The sequence below is a fragment of the Dermacentor albipictus genome, chromosome 7 (assembly GCF_038994185.2).
Source record: "Dermacentor albipictus isolate Rhodes 1998 colony chromosome 7, USDA_Dalb.pri_finalv2, whole genome shotgun sequence".
NCBI lineage: Eukaryota > Metazoa > Arthropoda > Arachnida > Ixodida > Ixodidae > Dermacentor > Dermacentor albipictus.
In genome coordinates, this window is record NC_091827.1 from 134,341,294 (window position 1) to 134,363,944 (window position 22,651).

The 22,651-nt window shown below is 48.1% G+C and overlaps 1 protein-coding gene across 3 annotated transcripts in view; it reads left to right on the forward strand.

The window, feature by feature from the left end:
- LOC135911538 (chymotrypsinogen B-like) overlaps nucleotides 1–22,651 on the forward strand; it is a 799,265-nt gene that overhangs the window by 681,096 nt on the left and 95,518 nt on the right. For all 3 annotated transcript variants that reach the window (XM_065443854.1, XM_065443855.1, XM_065443853.1), the window contains one exon: nucleotides 1,865–1,979. In XM_065443854.1, the coding sequence (XP_065299926.1) occupies nucleotides 1,865–1,979 (115 nt within the window). The remainder of the gene's footprint in view (nucleotides 1–1,864; nucleotides 1,980–22,651) is intronic.

Genomic DNA, 22,651 nt, shown 5'->3' on the forward strand with positions numbered 1-22,651 from the left:
GGGATAGAACTGAGCATCGTGCGCCAGGGGACAGGAAATTTACTGCGCCGAACCTGTTCACGAAGCAGCTAAGAGTGGCTAACCAGTTCGCGAGCCGCTATGCACGTTTATTTCTTCTGGCTGAACCGAAAGCGGAACAAAACGGGGGAGTGTTGAACACTGAACTCGAACTTAACCCGTATTTCTTCGGTGCGCCACCACTTTTGTCTAATAATTTTGATGCTGTGGGAAGTGATCATCAAGGACAAGCGCCCTGTTCTTCCGCCGCCCTGTATCCATGCACCGGCAAAAGGACAGCGCGCCTGCAGTGCTAAACACCTAATGGTCAGCGGCGGCTCTATTCTTTGTAGGGCTGTGCAACCAAACATGGAAAGCTTCCTAAATATACTAAGTACAACGAAAATAAGCCCTGAGGCGCATAATTTTCCTAAGAGGCGTGAATAGCTTCAAACAAGCGTTTAGATATTTGCCTACATCGACAATAATCGTCTATGGCATCTGTAGAATCATCATCATCATCAGCCTGGTTACGCCCACTGCAGGGCAAAGGCCTCTCCCATACTTCTCCAACAACCCCGGTCATGTACTAACTGCGGCCATGTCGTCGCTGCAAACTTCTTAATCTCATCCGCCCACCTAACTTTCTGCCGCCCCCTGCAACGCTTCCCTTCCCTTGGAATCCAGTCCGTAACCCTTAATGACCATCGGTTATCTTCCCCCCTCAATACATGTCCTGCCCATGCCCATTTCTTTTTCTTGATTTCGATTAAGGTGTCATTAACTCGCATTTGTTCCCTCACCCAATCTGCAGAATATTTAAATGCAAGTTCTCTTTTCCTTCTTTGAGAAGTTGTTGTCTTGGTGAACAACTCTTCGCCAACATGTGTCATACTGAAGGTATTGTCATTACTCCGTTGTGGTCGCACGGTTCTCATCCCCTGCTTGCTCCTGGGTGGTCTTGTACGATAACGATACCGGCTAATGTTCGAATCAACGACAATTGAAGTAGCCCGCGGTGCCCGGTGAAGTGCGGACGTGTGCTCCAACACCGACAAGCTGTCACTGTCTTTCTGTTACACCGAGCTTCCGTCGGGGTCATTTCATCACCATACGTCAGTCGTCGTCATGCCATTGTTGTCTTTTTGTCGTGGTCCTCTTGTCGAAGCGGCTTCACCGTTTTACTACTGTTTCCACTAATTCCACTTATTCTCGCTACACCTTTGTCCTCGCACGGTCGTCGTCATTTTGTAGTCGTCATTGCAACTTCGTCTGCGTATTTTCGTGGTTTATAGCATCGTCGTGCCGCTGTCGTCATGCCGTGCTCTTCAGACCCGTGCATTTATTTTGACATTGTCCTCAAATTGTTGTCATCACGTGCAGCTCCATAGTCCTCTTTGTAACGCCGTCCTCTTCGCACTATCGCCGTCACTCCAGCGTGGTCAGGCCATCCCCGTCGTGATAACGTCGCGTTTGTTCAAGCGTATTCATTTGGCCACGGCGAATCTAGTGTCGGCGTGCCATTGCCCTCATGCCGTCGTGCCCATTGCACCTTGTCATTTCGTCGTCGCCATAGAGTCTTCATGTCATCGATATCATTTCATCGTCGTTGTGCGCGGCATATGCGCGATCGAGCACAAAGTGAAAATGCGTCCAACAAGGTAGTGTAGTCTGTACTTGCAAATGAACGCTAACCATAAACAGCATTTTTCAGAAACACCAATAAAAGCATCGTTTAAACCAATTCTTACAGTGCGTAGAATGCACCAACTTTATTCGTACGAGTGTTACCCCGTTTCTGTGTGAAACCCTACACATCAAACAATGTGGTCATGAATATTACCTCTTTTTCTGAATTTTCTGACAGATGGACAAGTGCTTTGAATTTGACAAGAATACGGGGAGTGCTTGCCTTCCTGTGGCTCCTGCGGATCTTGCGCGAAACCCGTCCTTAGAAGTCTACTGGAAAGTTCAAGAAAATGGTGAGAAAACAACGTAATTCACACGGGTACTTATTTCTGCTTTCTGCGGAGACTGCATTTCATTAACCCTGTCGCTCAGCGCAAGACGCACTTGAACGATTTGGAATTTACTCGAATGTCATCGTTCATTCTATCTGTTTCTTATGTTATTACTGTTCACAGCCAGGCACTAAGCTGAAGACAGTACAGAAAACAACGACACTCGCTGATGCCACGCGAACGGCCTTCCGTCTTTTAGGCCAGTGAATGCGTTGTAATTACCTGTAAATACATTAAACCTGTCTTCTTTCTATAGCATTTTGGTGTAGATTGCGGGCTGTTCAGGACGCACGACGAATTTACGCAGCGGGAACTTCTTGGCTGCATCGGCCAGCTGAAGGCGAGACTGCTTCGGGCGCGTCGCCACCTCCGTCATTGTGGCACAACCGCGCGTCCCAAGAGTCTTTTCTGGCACGGATAATGCCGACGTTCCAGATTGGCTCCACTTATACGAAGGCGTGGGCGCGAGAAATCACTGCGACCATGCTCGCTAACATGATATTTTACCTCGTGGGAACAGTGCGCGTGTGGTTTGAGAACCACGATGAGGAACTCACCAGCTGAGACAGACAAAAGCTCACCGATTTGTTTAGCAAGCTTCTTGGCCGCCGGAGTGCCACGCAGAAAGATCTAACGCGGTGAGTTGAGACTTGCACTGAGTCCTATATGACATATATCCAGCACTTGCTTCCGGAAGCGAAAAGATCCCGGGAGCGAAAACGCAACGCATATCCTAAATGAAATCGCGAACGACGCATTTGCTCTGCACGTCTTCAAGAACACTTCGACAACGCAGGACATCATTTTTGAACGCCGCCACTTCGAAGAAGCTAAAGGCCGTTGCACGCCCACCACTTTTCTCGCCTACTTAACACTCCTGCAAGCTGCGAGGATGTCCGCCTCCCACCTGTGCGCGCTGCGTCCGACTGTATTGTGCGCATCGTCCACCGGGTGACTGAAGCTGCCTCGCCAGACTCGCACCCCAGACGATTCTCACGCAACTATGTCTCTCATCCAGACTGTTGTGTGGCAAGAACTGGCCAGCGTGGTTATCCAGTCACTTTATCCACTCAGTATACCCGACTACAACTCACCCGTCGTTTTCGATCTACCACGGATTTTATATACTCGGCCTCGTTATCGAAACCCGGAAGAATGGCGCACTTTTGATGACAGGCCTATCTGCTTCTGCTGTGGACGCTTTGGACCAATTGCCCGCACTGGTCGCAGTTCTCGGAACTCGCAGTCCTAGCCGAGCTTTCCAAGTACCCGGTGCCTTCTCGGTAGTCCCCGCCCGCCGACACACATCGTACAAGACACCGCTCTAAGATCTCTACCCGAACGATCAAACCATTGTACTTCGCCACGCCCTCGTCTTTCCCGCTCGCCTCTGCGTGATCGCTCCCCCGCCTCCTTCTTGCTCCCACAGTACTTGGGAAAACTGAATGGCGCAGCTCCGAGATGTGAGCCTGCCATGACAACCCGACCTAAAATTCCTCCTCTTACACTGCCTCGCCATTACAACCTCATCACCATGGACGTGGACGGTACACCTGTAATAGCACTGATTGGCAGAGGAGCAGACATATCAATTATGAACTCGAACCCCCGTACGCGCATAAAGAAAGTATTGTCGTCTTCTTCACGATATAAGTGAAATATGTAAATTTTTACATAAGCACATTCTAATTTTGATTAATGCGTCCGCCTGTGAATTGCATTTAAAGCTAAAATACCATTATATATCTCGTTACACGCTAGCAAACGTGAAAAGCATTTAGGCATGCGTTCTCCTTGCATACTGAAAAGATGTTGCGCCAAAAAACAACACACACAAGAAAGACGACGACACCACGGGCCCAGCAGGTAACTAGCCCAGCAGTTAACTCTTCTAGAGTTCTCCTTGCACTTTTCCAGCCGGCACATTGTAACTCTTCCAAGTGAAATCGATTCAAGTCCAGCCTGCTTAGCCCCTATTTCTTGCATTAATTTACTATTGAAGATAACAATTAGGTTACTATCTATTTTGTTACTGTCTTAAATGATATTGCGCGACAAAAAAAGGACACGGATGTGAGAGAAGACAACATACCTTGAGCTTGGTGTGTGTTCTCTCACGTCCGTGTCGTTTTTTAGTCGCGCAACGTCATTTAAGTAATGGATTACCTACTTTCCCGGAATGCTGCTCTCATTATGCTATCATCTATTTCACGAACAATATATCACACCAGCCACACGCATATCGCTACGAACTGGGCACCCATTACAAGTCTTACGCCCACGCTCCCACACAACTACTTTTCCCTCGTCTTTTTTCCCCGCACAGTATCAGATTGGAAGGCCCATCCCCACCACGTCGCTGCAATAACTTGCCCGACATCGTTTTTCGAAAATTTGTCTTTGCTGGCTAATCAATAACCTGCTTTTTCACGCGTTATTCTTTCTGTTGTTATGCACTTGCGAAAATGTAGCTATCTTGTACAATTTTTTCTGTATACCTGTGTTTATGTTTCTATTATCAACTGTACCCACCCCTTATGTAATACCCCTAGCAAATGGGTCTTTAAGGAAATAAAAGTGAACTTAACTGAACTGAACTGCACACTTCAAGAAGAGATTTTGTGGAGTTTGTATGGTGGTCATCAGTTAAACTGTTTGCAAATAACACCCCCCGCTCCCCCACCATAGCTTATTTCAGTCAGAAACCAATGTATTATTATATCCATCTACCACAGCTTAAAAAATGGGTGCCCTGTTTTTGTCGCACAACGCAACCAATGAGTTGAACACGCTGGGAGCACAACAAGGCACTTTCAATAGGTGAAATTTATTCAAGGGTTAGGTTTGCTTTAGTTATTGTCAACAGTTATTATCACAACACTAAGAAATTTTCACCAATAGCCAAATGCTACCTGTGTAAGATAACAGCCCTGGCATGCAAATTTGGTTCAGTCCAGATGCCATGCAGCTATGTCGAACACAAGTTGTCCACCAGAATAAGCAATACTCTCTATTGTATTGTCTCTATTGAATATGTTATTCAAATCTGTCTTCGAACAGAGTAATCATCTTAGTAAATGCGAATATTTTTCGAATACTTTTCAAATATTTCAGTATGTCAACTGCGCCGAAATAAATATAAAATGGCTGAAAAAGCACGGTTATTTTCATCCCCGCTGCCATAGTATACACATAAAGCTCGAGAACTTGCATAGTGGAGCAGGCTACGTCACTTAGGTAGCCACAGCTCACAGGCTGTAGTTAACATTCGCTTTAGCATTCGTACAATTAACTCTCCGAAGAGTCCTGTTCATGTGAAGCAACTACTTCTTAGCCCCTAATGTTCAATTTGTGCATTTTAATAAACGAAGCTTCATAACGTACTATGTAATCACAAAAACTCCAGAACATTGGAAACACGGTGGTGTAAACACCGAATTAAAACGGCAAGCTGGGCGAGTTGGTGATTGAACATGTTCCTGTGGGTGGGCAGCGCAACCCGGACGAACGACGACAGGAAGTACACAACACGAGCGCAGACTAACAACTGGTTTATTATTTCAAGCGACGGACAATAATATACAGCAAATGTAAACACGTGTAAAATGACGTTTACAAGGGTGTTAGCCTGTCTTGCCATTCAAAAAAGCAGCTTTTTTATCCTGTAGAGTGATAGAAGGCTGGCTGACGCATGCGCCTTAGTTCACATGCATGAAGTACGCCTCTACAATCTCGCGGTTAATTTGATGCATATTTTGATAAAGAATTTCCGTTTGTTCAAACATGGGTTTGGATGAGCAAACTCTACAATGCACGGCCAGATTCGAACCTGTTTCATTCCTGATCGCACCTTGGTGCTCCCTATATAAGGCGGATGTTAAGGCAGCGTCCCGTCTGCCCGAAGTACATTTTGCCGCACGAAAGTGGGATGACGTAGACCACTCCCACCGAGCATGCCGTGTTGTGTGCTTCCTTTCGTCCTTCGTCCGGGTTGCGCTGCCCACCCACAGGAACGTGTAAACACCGTGTTATGAAAATGGTAGTGCTGGCTTCTGGTACTATTCGATTGGTATTTGATGTAACATTCGACGACAAGTGTGCACAGAACCAAATCACGATCACGTTATTCTTTTTCTATTCCGCGTTTACACCAGACCTGTCATTTGTCATATCTCGACCCACTACACTCTCCCGTGGTTTGTTTCATCAATCTGCTGCAAATAAAGGATGACGTTGGCCATGACTGCTTTTACGTCGCACTGCTTTCCGTCTTGTAGCCGATGGTCTTGGGTACTCCTTCTTTCGTAGCCAATTTTACCACTTTAAACGGACCCACAAATTTTGTGTTAGGACCGCCATATCCTTTTCGCACCAGAGCCATATCACCTAATGCAATTGCGGGAACATTTCTGTTATGATGTTAGTCAAATTCTCTCTTCAGTGCTTCCCTGTGCTTCCTTTGCTGTTCTGAACTTTTCTTCATTTCCTTCAAGTTCAGCTTCTCTGTTACGCCAATTATATCGTCCGCAGGCAAGTAGGCAGGCTACTCCACGGCGGCGTATTGAGGAGTGCATCCCAGAGCGCTCGTGGGAGATCTATTGTGGTGCGACACAGCTGCTTCTAGACAACCCTCTCACACTCCTGGCAATCCTGGGTATATGCTTATAAATTGTTTTACGTCTCGGATAACTCACTCTCCTAGTTCATTAGTTGATGGACGGCATGGTGCTGTGAACTTTAGGGTAATGTATCTGTCTTTTGCCCATCTTGCAAATGACTGACTCTTAAATACGGGGCCATTGTCGGATATGGCAAATTTCAATCCTTTAAACATGTCTATATGCAAGAGAGATATGACAGCATCAGCATTTTCTTTTCCTGGCTTGACAGCTAGCATCCTTGAGCATTCATCAATTCACACTAAAGAAGTCTGCGTTTTCTTCATTCCTTCTATTTTTTTCTTCAGTTCAGCGAAATCAACATGTACGGTGTCAAATGGCACATTTGAATGAGGGGGAAAAATCATCCTGTCTGTGTTCTGCTTATATTTCCCTTTGTTCAGCTGACATTGTTGACAAGAGCTAATGTAATCACTAATATATTTATTCATACAGCCCCACGTAAATCTCCTCATTTTGTAGTATGTTAGCCAGAAGGCGTCATGCCCTCCGGACTCTGCAATGTCCTGATAGAGGTCGAGAACTTTTGTTTTCAGTGTATCTGGTACGTGAAACAGTCCGTCTAAATACATCAGGTGTTCCGTGCCTTCCCAGATCTTAAGTGAGCTCACGCTTTCCTCGTTCCCACACTTACTAACCATGGTAAGTCGAGAAAGTTAATCAGCATCTGACAAATCTTGTCTGCTCCTGTGTCCCACCTCAAATTCAAGCTGTTGAATTTCACTGATCCAGTGAGCAATCCGCGCTTTCAGTTGACTACCGTTCAGCAAATGAGTAAGCGCCTGATTGTCAGTGAACAATTTGAATTTCGTGCCTTCTAGGTACAATCGAATATACCTAATCGCTAGCACAATAGCCCATGCCTCCTTTTCAGTTGTGCTGCCCAATTTTGTGAAAGTATAAGAGTAATATCAATAATTTGTCTTCCTCTTTCGCTACCACTTGTGCTTCTTCGTTGGTACAGTACACCAGCTCCTCCGTAGTTCGATGCATTGTGAGGACCATGCCTCATGATATGGCTAATACCAAATCTCTGCACGCCTTCTCACATTCTTCATTCCAAGTAAAATCTGTGTTTTCATGGAGTAGGTTGTTCAACGCTTTAGCTCGTGCTGCAAAATCCTTTATGTAATTTCTAAAATGTGCTGCGAGGCTAAGAAAAAGTCTGACTGCGTGTACATTATCTCGCTTCTACATCTGTCGTACATGTTCCGCGGACTCTTCTTTTGTTCTCCTTGGGAATCCGACCAGAATTCGAACGAGAAATGTAATTTTGTGTTTAAAAAACTAATTTTTTATAAAATTCAGTTTATGTTTGCTATCACTTAATGCCATCAACAGAGATGTCAAGTCTTCGACGTGGGATGCTTCATCCTTGGAGTAGACTATAATCCGAGAAACGGCTTGAGAACATTATTCATAATCTTTTGTAAAGATGCTGCACTGGTTTTCCATCCAAAAGGCAAACGATTATATTCGTACAGATCAAATCGAGTGACAAAGCCTGTGTGCGTTTTATATTCCTCTTCTGGCGGAATCTGCCAAAATTCTTTGCAACGTTCTCTAAGGGAATATATTTTGCCGCCTCTGGTTTCTTCAATTATCTCGTAAAAAAAATTCTGGGGTTTTACGTGCCAAAACCACTTTCTGATTACGAGGCACGCCGTAGTGGGAGCCCGGAAATTTCGACCACCTGGGGTTCTTTAACGTGCACCTAAATCTAAGTACACGGGTGTTTTCGCATTTCGCCGTAGATCCATTTCGCCGCATTATCTCGTAGATCCTTTCCATTGGAAAAGGAAGAATGTTCCTTTGGCTATTCAGAATCCGTTGATCAGTACACAGTCGCAAAGACCCGTCTTCTTCCGGAGCCAGAGTAAGAGTCGAGGCGAACGTCGACACCGATGGCCGTATTATTTCAGCGTGTAGCATATTTTATATTTCCTTTTTATATATCCGTTTTAACCAAACTTCCTTTTCGCGCTACATACTGTAAGGCTTTCTCTGACCGGCGTAACATCTCTTCGCTTAAAGAAAACAGTAAATGTTGTTGCAGCCGGTGGATAGTTGCCTAAACATATAGGTTCAGGCAATTTTTCGCGAACATCTTTTTCACAATTAACAAGCCAGTCCACGACGTTCAAGGACGCACATGTCTCTTGCATCATAGTTACTTCATCATTTCAATAAAGGTTTAATTTCAGTATCTTTATATCTGGTCTCTAAGTAAGGCTTTATAGTCACATCCCTTCACGACAAGAGCGTCGCTATTAGCCGTCCGGCCTTGGTAAGAGGCATTTCCTTTCCCCCATTCATCATATGTTTGTCTCGTCCCAACAAATAACTGTACCTGCACCATTCTTCCACTAATTATTTCGTCAGTTTTAACAAGAGCCTCATTTATTACAGATGCAGAAAAACATTACTATCAACCAATGCATCAACATCATCTTTATTGATGTTGAGCTTAATATAGACAAGGTTAAAGGCGGTTAGAAAAACAGTCCCAATTCTTGTCAAGTGGGACTGGAAACCCTCCCTTATTAGTTTTTTGGTCGCGCTTCCTCTGAAATAGAAGCTACTGGTTATGCGTCTTTGCTGTTGGTAGACATTAGGTTGAAGGCTTGATTCCCACCATAAGATTTTCGAGCTCGCGAGCCCTCCATGAAGCCCTTTCGAAAGTCTTATCTGTCCGACGCACATTTTGTGCTGTAAAATCGGTGCAGATGTTTCTGAAACATCCCAATAGTTCTTCGATGGTTTTCGGCGACTTCACTTGCACCTACTTCTGAAGTTCTTTGGGTAAGCCATGAACAAGCGGTGGCACTACTGCGGACTCCGGTAGTTCTGCATTTGCCATGGGAAGAAGCCGTCTTTTCTGGTAAAAATATTCTTGGGGCTCTCGAGAGCCATATATATTGTTACGTGTGGAAAGACGCAGATTAAAGAGGCTATATACAGGCTATTTGCACTGGAGCCAGATCGCCAGGCCGACACTCGCCCGCGCCAAAGGCACAGACCCACTTCGTCGTCGTTCTCGCGGCGGCTCGTCCCTTGAGCATCGCTCGATGATATCGTAATACTACTCCCCGGCGGCAAAAGCGCCGTCACGATGCTGTTAAATATTCACGGCGCGTGGAGAGTTGCAGGGTTTGAGTCGGGCGACGTGGACAATGTCACTGGTTGTCACAGCGGAGGACGTAGTGGGCGTGGCTAGAGCGATTTCGTAAGTGACATCGGTTACTTGGCGAAGCACGCGATATGGGCCTGTGTAGCAGGAAAGCAGTTTTTCACAAAGGACAACTTTACGTGATGGGGACCATAGCAACACGAGGGTGCCGGGCACAAAATGTACATCACGGTGACGGAGGTCGTAGCATTGCTAATGTTTGCCTTGAGAGACTTGTAGGTGAGTGCGCCCAAGTTGGCGAGCATGGTCAGCATGGGCGATAGCATCACGGGCATAAGCGCTTGTTGAAGCTGTGGTGGACGGAAGCACAGTGTCCAGTGATAGCGTCCGTTCACGGCCATACAAGAGGTAACAAGGCGAAAAGCCAGCAGTTTCGATACGGGAAGAGTTATATGCAAATGTAATGTAAGGTAGAGCCTCGTCCCAGTCACAGTAGTCGTCTGAAACGTATTTGGATAGCATGTCTGTAAGGGTGCGGTTCAAACGCTCAGTGAGGCCGTTCGTTTGAGGGTGGCAGAAGGTGGTAAATTTATGCTGTATTGAGAAGGCACGCATAATGTCGTCAATGACTTTGGCTAAGAACGTACGGCCACGGTCTGTTAGCAATTGACGCGGAGCACCATAAATCAAAATGATATCATGCAGGAGGAGGTCCGGAACATGAATTGCGCAACGGAAGTGCGTGGGATACGGCATAGCGGGTCGCGTAGTCCACCGCGACTGCAACCCACTTGTTTCCTGACGTAGATTCCGGAAATGGGCAGAGAAGGTCTAAGCCGACGCGATGGAAGGGCTTGGCAGGGATGTCGAGTGGCTGCAGGTAACCAGCGGGGAGCTGGGAGGGCTTCTTGCGTCGTTGGCAAGGTTCACAAGTGGCGACGTTACGTCGTACGGAACTTGCAAGGCCCAGCCAGAAAAAAACGAACACGTACATGGTCGTAGGTTCGAGATACGCCGAGGTGTCCTGTCGTTGGTGCGTCGTGAAGCTCTTGTAGAACGGTTGAGCGGAGGTGTTTAGGTACGACAAGTACGAACTCAGAGCCGTCCGGATGAAGGTTCCGACGGTACAGAGTACTGTCACGGAGGACGAAGAGGCGTAGAGTGGCGTCGGCCGGAGAGTGTTCAAAACGGTCGATGAGTGCTTTGATGTAGGCGTCACGATGTTGCTCGTCGGCGAAATGAAGCAGCTGCGACACAGAGAATACACAAGCAGCACTGGTAATGTTGAAGGAGTCAGGGTCGTCCACAGGGTAACGCGACAAGCTGTCAGCGTCTTGGTGCAGGCGGCCAGACTTGTAGACCACGGAATATGAAAATTCTTGTAGCCTCAAAGCCTATCGACCAAGCCGGCCTGTAGGATCCTTTAGCGATGAGAGCCAGCAGAGAGCTTGATGGTCAGTTACTACAAAAGGGCGACCGTAAAGGTAAGGACGGAACTACGCAACCGCCCAGACTACAGCAAGGCATTCTCGTTTCGTAATGGAATAGTTGCGCTCCGATGGTGTGAGGAGGCGGCTCGCATAAGCAATAACGCGATCCTGGCCACCCTGACGCTGGGCTAAGACGGCACCTACGCCACGACCGCTGGCATCTGTACGCGATTCTGTAGGGGCATCAGGGTCGAAGTGGGCGAGAATGGGTGGTGAGGAAAGAAGAGTGACGAGAAGAGAGAAGGTGGCGGCTTCTTCAGTATCCCACGAGAACTGTACGCCTTTCTTCAAAAGAATAGTGAGGGGTCTAGCAATTGCCGCAAAATCTTGAACGAAACGATGAAAGTACAAGCATAGCCCGACAAAACTTCGAACGTCTGCGGCTGTCTTCGGAACCGGAAAGTCTCGGAGAGAACGAGTTTTGTCGGGATCAGGCTGTACTCGGAAGCGTCAACGAGGTGGCCCAGAGCAGTAATTTGGCGGCGGCCGAAACGACATTTGGACGAGTTAAGTTGCAGCTTCGCCTTTCGGAATACACCAAGTATAGTTGTGAGACATTCAAGGTGAGTGTCGAACTTTGGCGAGAAGACGATGACGTTGTAGAGGTAGTAGAGGCATGTGGACCATTTGAAACCTTGGAGCAAGGAGTCCATCATACGCTCGAAGGTGGCTAGGGCGTTGCATAATCCAAATGGTATTACTTTAATTTGGTATGGGCCATCAGGTGAGATGAACGCGGTTTTTTCTCTGTCCATATCGTCAACAGCAATCTGCCCGTATCCCGAACGAAGATCGATAGAAGAGAAATAGCTGGAACCGTGAAGGCAGTCAAGGGCGTCGTCTATACGTGGTATCGGGTACACGTCCTTCTTAGTAATGTTCAGATGTGGGTAGTCCACACAGAAGCGCCACGTGCCATCCTTCTTCTTAACCAACACTACAGATGACGCCCAGGGACTCGAAGACGGCTCAATGATGTTTTTGTCTAGCATTTTGTTGATTTCCCTTTGAATTACTCGGCGTTCCGATGCAGAAACTAGATACGGTCGTCGGTGAATAGGAGTAGCATCGCCAGTAAGAATCCGGTGCTTCACCGCGAGCGTCTGGCCTAAAGGGCGATCGTCGAAGTCGAAAATATCTCTGTAAGACGATAATACTTGGTAAAGGTCTTCAGCCTGCGCAGAAGAGAGGTCCGTCGCAACCATTTTCTGCATCTTGGTGTCGACGGCCGAGTCTGGCACGATGGGCCCGCTAAGCTCACAAGAAGCATCGGCCGATAAAGTAGCCACGTGATGGTCGCCGAGACAATCAACGTTGGCAAGGCAAATACCTTGCGGTAGAATTTGCTTTGCCAATCTACAGTCAAAGATAGGCATGAAAGTGCGGTTCGCAGTAATAGTAAGTATACTGTGAGGCACGGTAACGTCATACTGTAGTGCAATGTCGGGCAGAGGAGTGACGAGGTACTCGCCATCAGGGACTGGTGGGGAAGACAAAAGTTCAATATAGGCTATTGATTTTGGTGTTAGGCGAATAAAGCCGGTGGGGCATAGGCGGCACTGGGGTTTGTCAGAAGGTTCTGCGAGAATCGGCAACTCAAGGCGAAGGGTACTGGCAAAGCAGTAAATAAGAGCAGAATGCGCGGAGAGAAAATCGAGGCCGAGAATGAGGTCGTGGGGGCACTGAGCAATCACGGTGAAGAGGACAGGAGTGTGGCGGCCGGCGATGCAAACACGTGCCGTACACATGCCGATGATAGGCACAGTACCGCCATCCGCAATGCGGACGACGCGTGCCGACGCTGGGGTTCCGAGTCCCAAGTCCCTACCCGAGTCCCGAGTCAGACATCCACCCGAGAGGTTCGAGTCCCGGACCAGGACGAATTTTTCTTCAACCCTGAGGCTTTTCTTTCAAGGAGCCCGTATGGGTTTCCTTTGTAGCAATTGCTGCGAATGGGTGGATGTCTGATTTTCCCTTTATTTAGTACATTGAATTGAGTAGTAGGCAGGAGTAAGATTTTTGACATGGATGAATAGGTGAGGTTAAGTATTAGGGTTAGCTGGCGGCATAATCTGTTTTGTGTCTTGGTTGGTGATATCAGAATTTCAGATTTAAGTTACCGCTTTTAAAGATTCTAAGTTGCCACGTGCCAAATTCATTGCCGTCGGGTGTAGGCAATAAACTTGTGTTTGAGGTATGATTCCGTATATTGCCTCTCGCGAGGTAAACCGAGCTTTTTTTTCTAATATATAGAGCCTTGCTTTGTCAAATATAGGAGCATGTTCATTAAAGTGACTGGCTACTGCTTTACGTAAATTGTGCTTTGTATCCGCACCCTGGCCGTTGAATCTTGTACGAATTTGTTGTCAAGTCTCACCTATGTATTTGCTACAAGCGGCACATTCTAGACAGCAGACTACGTTGCTTGATGTGCAGCTGAAACCCGAAGTTACCTTGTGTGAGTAATTCGACGCTGTACCTTTTACTGTAGTAGCATATCGAATATGTTTACATGTGGAGCACCTGCGGCGGCCACGGGGGCTGGTTTGCAACGTCGTCTTTGTCATTAGTTTGGCATGCACAGGAATATCTTTAAAATTAGTATTACCTCTGTAGGCTACTCTGGGCGGGTCGGGAAAGATCTTATCAAGTTTCCATTTGCTTGTGAGAATTGGGTAGTATTTACTGCGGATGTTGTTCATGTTTGGGAGTGCCTTTGAGAATTTAGTAGTAAGAGGCGTTGTTGTTCTTGTGATCATCGGGCGCGGCTCGAGCACCTCGGCTCGATCAAGTTTGGTTGCAGCGGTGTAGGCTTTTTGAAGGTCACTGTTTGGGTGGTTCCTGTCTGATAGGGTTTCTTTAAGATGATCAAGTCTATCTGTGTAGTCTTGGTTTTCAACGCAAATGCGACATAGTCGTGTGGCTTGGCCTTTCAAGATGCCTTGTTTGCAATGTCTGGGATGTTGGCTAGTATATTCTAGGTACTGCTGTATGGCGAAAAGTTTCCTATACAGTCCCCGCAGGGGCGTCTGCGTCAGCAGGCGTTTGGTGAGTTGCGACACCACGTACCCGAGCACACGAGGGTTGGACCCTCCCGCGTCTAACCGTGCGCGGCTTAGCCGTGTCCGGGGAAAGGAGGATCCTGGAGGTTGAGCCGATGCCGGGTGTTCGGACCTTTAAGGCCTCCGGCGGAGGCAACACACCTCTTTGGCCTCTACTTCACGTAGACGGCACCCCTGGACTGACCCACCCGGGTGAAATCGGTAGTTGCCTTTTCCTGTCTCTCTCTCCCTACAACCTTCGTCTTTCCCTTACTTTCCACCTTTGTTGTCTTCTTCTCATTTCTTTATTACTTCCGAGCTTCCTGGCAGCAAGGGTGAACCATGTGTGCTGCAATCAAGCTTCGTTGTACATATTTGGTTACAGCAGAAACGGAAAGTTGGCGTCCGCAGGACTTGTTTCTTTATAAGACCTGTGGCGTCCCCTTGTTGGGCTCCATGGTGGGCGGCTGCCGTTACTGCCGAAAACTGAACATCATTTATGGATTATTCCTTTCTAAAACTCCCTGATCGCCCTCAGAAGCGAGGGCGCACTGAAGAAGTATTCAAATTTTTGGCAGACATACTGAAAACTTTCCCCGCTATCAAGTGATTCATTCTGAGAAACCAGGAAAGACAACGAGAATGATCTCGCCTTTCCTCGTATCCAAATGTCTAACTCAAACTATTGGCCCAGGCTATAACGCATCTAGACTAGCAAGTGGCGACCTCCTCTTAGAACTGCATGACAAAAACCTGTACCAAAAACTAAATAACCTAGTGTCGATTGGGGACACCCTTGTTTCAGTGACCGCACACCACACCATGAACGCCATCCGCGGTGTGATCTCTGAGGACGACTTGATGAACCTGACCAAGGCTGAACCTTTGGAAGAGTGGAAGGATCAAAATATTGTTAACGTAAAAAGAATTAAAATCAGGCGCGACGGGAAAGAAGCCGATACCAAACACCTTATTCTCACATTTGGCTCCAGTGTACCTCCAGAAACGATAGAAGCATGTTACATTAAGATCCAAGTAAGGCAGTACACCCCTAACCCTCTCCGTTGCTTCAAATGCCAAAGGTTCGGCCACAGTTCACAGAACTGTCGAGGCCGGCTGACATGTGCCAAGTGCAGTAACAATGAACATTCCTCTGAAACGTGCCAGAACACTCCACATTGTTTAAACTATGATGGCGAGCATGCCGCATACTCACGCTCCTGCCCGTCTTGGAAAAGAGAAAAAGAAATAGTGACAATGAAAGTCAAAGAAAACATTTCTTTCAAGGAAGCACGCAGACGCGTGTCATACCTGTCTAAGAGCAGCTTTGCCGATGTGGCGGGTCAGGGGGAAGCGTCACAATGGCATCCGGTGGCTGTCCGACCCACAAGCAGTAAGTCGGCAGTTACGCCATCTTCCCCCGCGGCGGTTGCAGCTAGCGCTGCTACGCCAACTCAGCAGACGGGGCCATCGACCCCGAAGGTGGGTGCAGCCGAGGCTGCCCCAACCTCCCGGGCCCCTCCCAGCGCTGGCAACAGCCGGCGCAGCCAAATCCCTCAGGGAGCCCCATCGACCTCCGTGCTGGTGACTGCAGGGGTCTTGCCCTCCAAGGCGGGAGTCTCTCTTGTAACTTCTCGCTCGCAAGAGAACGTGTCCGGAGCCTCACGAGAGGCAATGGACGCTACACCTGTCCTCAAGGCGCACCAAACGCCTAAGGAGCGGCGAGGCTCCCTTGAACGCTTCAGAAAGGGCAAAACCCCAATTACAGGGCCTCGAAAGAGCTCTGTATTCTAATCTCTGAAATCTCTGTAATTAATACTTCTGTTTCTGTACACAAAGCACCTATTTACTACCAACATGGATACACAGATAATTCCATGGAACGTCAGAGGTCTCCTTAGAAACATTGATGATGTGCAAGAACTCATCCACAAACACAATCCAAAAGTGCTGTGTTTACAGGCAACACACTTAAAATCTAAACACGCAAACTTTCTCCGAAAGTATGTTAGGTTTCGCTAAGACCGCGAGGATGCTGTCCCGTCATCTGGCGGTGTAGCCATTGTTGCTGACAGAAGTGTAGCGTGTCAGCATGTAAAGCTCCAAACGGCCCTTGAGGCCGTGGCCGTTCGAGCCGTACTTTTAAATGAACTCATTATAATCTGCTCCATGCATACACCACCACATTATCACCTTCATAGACGCGACTTAGAATCATTAATAGATGAACTCCGGGACCCCTATTTGATTCTTGGCGATTTTAATGCACACAGTACTTTGTGGGGCGATTCAAGCTGTGATGCGTGAGGTCACGTCATTGAACATGTGCTTTTTCCCTCTGGAACATGTCCCTTGAACACGAAGGAGCCCACATATTTTAACCTGGCCAACAAGACATACTCTGCCATAGATCTCAGCATTTTATCACCGACGCCTTTAACCTATTTTAAATGGAATGTGCTTAACAACCCGCATGGGAGTGACCACTTCCCAGTCATCCTAAGTAGGCCAAAGCAAGGTCAGCCTCCCCCGCAGGCCCCTTGGTGGAAGGTTGACTCAGCCGATTGCGAACGGTACCGTACTCTCACACACATGCCTTGGACTGAGATGTCTGGTATAACTATACATGACGCTGTTCCATATTTTACACCTATTATACTTGATGATGCATGTAAATGTATTACTCAAGCGAGCGGCATGGGTTCCAAGCGGCGTGTTCCCTGGTGGAACGATGCATGTAGGCATGCACGGAGGAAACAGAACAAAGTGTGGGCGATGCTTCGCGATTCTCCAACAGCAGAAAACCTCGAAAACAATAAACATGTCAAATCTCAGGCAAGGAAAACGCGCCGACAAGCAAGACGAGAGAGTTGGGCGAAGCTTATATCAAGCATCAACTCCTATACAGATGAGAGAAAAGTCTGCAATAGAGTGAAGACAGTTAATGGGCAACAAACGCATTTCCTGCCTTTAGTAAATAGCGACGGAGAAAGCCTGGAAGTTCAAGCCAACTTCCTTGGTGCACATTTTGAACACATATCCAGCTCCTCGCACTACTGCGAAACCTTCGTAAAATACAAAACACGAATAGAGAAGCAACAGTTAGATAGAAAATGTGCAAAAAATGCGGCGTACAACGAACCATTCTGCATAGCAGCACTGCAGGCAGCACATAACTGTTGTAATACATCCACCCCAAGTTCAGAGCATGTAATATATGAAATGTTAAAACAACTACCATCCGAAACACAGAAAACCCTCCTCTCCCTGTATGACGTTATATGGTTTTCCGGCATGATCCCCTCTGTTTAGAAGGAGGCTATTACAATTCCGATTCTGAAGCACGGTAAGGATCCTTCCTCTGTATCAAGTTACAGACCCATAGCACTAACAAGTTGTCTCTGCAAAGTATTCGAAAAAAATGATTAACTGTCGCCTACTATACTTCCTCGAGTCAAACAATTTGCTCGACCTATACCAGTGTGGATTTCGGGAGGGTCGATCTGCCAGTGACCATCTTATACGCATCGAGGCACGTATCCGTGAAGCTTTTGTCCATAAGCAATTTTTCTTATCTGTGTTCCTTGATATGTAGAAAGCTTATGATACTACGTGGCGGTTCGCGATATTGAGAGACCTCTCACACTTAGGCATACGTGGCAATATTGTAAAGGATACGAAAGGCGCGGACAAAAAGAGAGAAGAGAAGACGAAGAGAACGAAGAGTTTGAGAGGCCGCACTGCGCTACGACCATGCTACGATCATCATCCATCGCCTGTAAATAAAACCATTTCTTCGCAACTCTTCGTAACAGTTGTGGTGGAAGGTGCTGGGTAATCGACACCCGAAGACGGAGGCTGAAGCAGAAGTTCTTCGACGGAGCCATCGCCTTGCTGCACTCCCACCGAATCTGCCGGAGTCGAATATGTCCCACGACGCAGACCAACAACGGCCCATTCGAACAGCTGCGCCGACAAGTTCCGTTCTACAACTGAGAGATGCGCGTCTCTTCGCCGGAAGATCGGACGAAGATGTTGAGGAATGGCTCATCCATTATCACCGGGTCAGTGCCGCCAACAAGTGTAACAGCGCTTCTCAGCTTTCGAACGTCGTGTTCTTTCTAACGGATACGGCGTTGTTGTGGTTCGACAACCACGAGGAAACGTTCACAACGTTGGGAAGATTTGTTTCAGAAATGAAAGAGTGATTCGGCGACTCCGCGACGAAAAAGAAAAGGGCAGAACAGACGCTACTGCAGCGTGCGCAAGTGCCAGGCGAAACCTGCACGACCTACATTTAGGCGGTAATAAAACTGTGTAGGATGGTAGACCCTGGAATGTCTCAGGAAGACAAAGTCGGGCACATCCTGAAAGGAATTGCCGAAGACGTTTATAATTTCCTCATCGCAAAGGACAACCTGGCTTCCGTCACTGACATCATTCGGCACTGCCGTACTTTCGAGCAACTGAAAACGAGGCGTATCACGCCAAAGTTTGGCAGGCTAGCCAATGTGACCACAGCTGCAAGCGTGGACAGCAACCAGCCCCTCGATCCGGCATCAACGATACGACAAAATAGAGCTCAGCCTGGACGCGCAAGTGACACATCCAGGCACTCATAGCTTCCGCCTCCCACCAGATTTCGAGCCAAACGTGGCATCCTTCTCCCCGTATCCTGCGGCGAGGGACACTGAGGATTATGAACTCGCGCCCTGACAGCAGCCACGTCTCTACGACAGAGGCCCTACTCACGATGCTCGACCACAACGAGAGCAGCCGCGTTTTTACCCCCGAGGCCCTTTGACTTCTGTCAGACCACGACAAGAACAGCACCGACCCTACTACCGCGACGCGACTTATGAACGATATAACGGGTTTCAGCGAGCAGCAGAGACGCGTTATCCACATGACAACGAAAGTTCTCGCCGCCGGCAGCAGCCTAGCATTCGTTTCGAGGAAGTTGCTGCGAACCGCGACCCTCGCATGTGCTACAACTGTGGTTCCAGGGGCCATATAGCTCGGTATTGTCGCCATGGCCGTCAATCACGAAGGACACTACCGATGTTCTCGCCACCCAAAAACCGTACTTCATATGACTTGCGGACGACCGATTCCCTTTATTGGACCACTTCTCACAGGGGACCAGACGCAGCGATTCGCCAGCTTCTGAGCGGAGTTTGACGCCACCAAGTAACCGTCCTCGTCGCTCTCCGTCCCCTCGGCGCCGTTCTTCGTCACCGCCGCCGGGAAACTAGCATCCACGGCCAATGGAGGTGTGGTCGCCGGACGGTCTTTGCAAGAAATACCTCTGCCTTTTGTGATGTTCAAAAACAAAGTGAATGTCTCGATTGGCCGAATACCGACCATGGCGTTAATTGATACTGGGGCGACTGTGTCTGTGATGAGCCTCGCTTTCAAAAACCATCCAGGTCACAAAGTTATGTTTTCTTGGAACGACGGTGTTACCTTTCGTGGAGTAGGCGGCGAGTAGCTTCAACCCCTTGGTGTATGTGCTGTGAGTGTTTTGTTGGCTGGGAAAGTGTTTGTGTCGGAATCCCTTGTTCTTTCTCGTTGTTCGCACGATGTTATTCCTGGTATAGATTTTCTTGAACAGTGCGGCGCTTCCGTGGACTGTGGTTGTGGCGAAATATCATTCAACAAGTTATTTATATCAGCACAGTCCGAACAAAGCTCGGGTGATAAAGACAGGGACACAGACACTCTCAGTGTTCTTGATGAAGTGATTGCACCATCGTGGTGCCTGATGCCCGATCGTGTTTCTGCAACTACTGTGGATGCTGATTGTGTTGACCTTGTAGTTAGGCCTCTCCGCATAAACTGTGCTAAAAAAGATATACTTGTGCCCTGCTCTGTCGTGTGCATGACGAAGGGAGTCGCCACATGGTGGGCGCTGAACTGTTCCGCCACGCCGGTTGTCCTTCCTAGCGGTATGAAAATCGCTCTCTTCGATAAAACCGCATGTAGCTCAATAGCGGCACTAACTACAGACGTTTCTACAGCTTGCTCTCCGCTCTCCTTGCGATAATCGCCATTCTGAAGAGCTAATGCTCGGCATGATCAGCAAGGCTCTGCGCACATCGGAACGGCAAGCACTGGTACAGGTCCTTGCAAGACATGAGGCTGCATTTGACTTCACGCATGGAGATGCACCCCTTCATTTACCGTCGTCCCGCGCTCGTCATAGAATAGATACCGGCTCAGCACACCCCATCCGCCGGAAGCCCTACCGAGTGTCATCGTCCGAGCGCAAAGTTATTGCAGAGCAAGTCAAGGAGATGATGAACAAAGGTGTCGTTCAAGAGTCGTGTAGTCCATGGGCAGCCCCAGTAATCCTGGTGCGAAAAAAAGATGGCTCCTGGAGATTCTGCGTGGGCTACAGACATCTAAACGCAGTGACTAAGAAGGATGTATATCCACTACCGCGAATCGATGACGTCATTGGTTGCTTACACACTGCTTCTTACTTCTCAACGCTTGATTTGCGATCGGGGTATTGGCAAATACCTATGGGCCCTGCCGACAAAGAAAAGACCGCTTTCGTGACTCCAGACGGTCGATTCGAATTTAATTTTATGCATTTTGGCCTTTGAAATACTCCTGCCACCTTTGAAAGATTCATGGACACAGTACTACGTGGTCTTAAGTGGGAGGTATGCACGTGCTACCTTGATGATGTTGTAATCTTTGGCCGCACATTTGAACAACCTTACGAATGCCTCAGTCTCGTTCTCGAATGCATTGAGAAAGCTGGACTGGTGCTAAACTCAAAAAAGTGTCGGTTCGGCGAACGTCAAACACTGCTCCTGGGACACTTAGTCGACAAAGATGGCGTCAGACCCGATCCTCGTAAGATTGAAGCGGTGAGCTCCAAGCCACCGCAGTCAGCACGAGAACTCCGCTCATTCATTGGCCTATGTTCGTATTTTCGTCGTTTTGTTCCCCGGTTTGCCGACGTCATTTACCCGTTGACAAGTATTTTGCCACAAAATGCATCCTTCAATTGGACGCCAGAGTGTGACGCATCATTCTCTCAACTGAAGTTTATACTAACGTCAGCACCCCTTTTGCGTCACTTCGATCCATCTTGCCCGACTGAAGTTCACACTGATGCTAGTGGAATCGGGATAGGAGCGGGGCTTGTACAACGTCACAGTGGCGCCGAACAAGTTGCCGCATATGCAGCCGTTGCCTGAGCAAATCTGAACGCAATTATATGGTTACGGAACAGGAATGCCTGGCAGCCGTTTTCGCCATACAAAAGTTTCGGTATTATCTTTACGGTAGACCATTCAAGATTTTCGCCGACCACCATTCTTTATGCTGGCTGATCGGTTCGCGTGATCCCTCTGGCCGCCTCGCACATTGGGCGCTGCGCCTCCAGGAATACGACTTTGTGGTATCGTACAAGAGTGGCCGTCGTCACGCTGACGCAGACTGCCTCTCTCGGATTCCTCTTGCGACTACCGATTGCGATGCTGAGAATTTTGACGACTGTCTCGCTGCTGTTACTTCTACATTCTCTAACGCGGAAGACTTTCAGCGAGAACAACGGAATGATGTTACGCTCGATCCGCTTTTTGTCAGCGCCCGTACTTCTAAAGGCAGCGGTCGCTTTACTGTCCGTGATAAATTGCTCTACAAAACTAATTACTCCGGTTATGGAGCGCGTTTTCTGCTTGTTGTCCCCGAGAGTGTCCGCTCCGCCGTTCTACGCGCCATGCTTGACGATGTGACATCCGGCCATTTCGGCTTCGTATGAACGCTGCACCGCACGAAGGAGCGCTTTTACTGGCCCAAGATGTACGAAACAACCAAGCGTTATGCCGCTAGTTGCGAAACGTGCCAACGTCACAAGCTACCGACCATCGCAGCCCAGGGTCCTCTTCGGCCATTGACACCGCCGAGTACGCCGTTCGAGCAAGTAGCCACTGACCTTTTGGGTCCATTCCCGCTATCTAACAACAAGAACCGTTGGATAATTGTCAGCGTAGACCATCTTACATGGTATGCAGAAACTGCAACCATACCGTCTTCTACCCCTGCTTGCGTGGCAATCTTCCTGCTGCGTTCCGTGGTCCTTCGCCATGGCGCACCACGTGTCATCATCAGCGATGGTGGTCGCCAGTTCACTGCTGGTGCCATTGAAGAGTTACTTCGTTTGTGCACTTCCCAGTTCCGTCATTCCACACCGTATCATCCACAAACCAATCGCCTCGTTGAAAGGACGAACAGAACACTGACCAACATGCTTGCCATGTACGTCTCCTCCAAT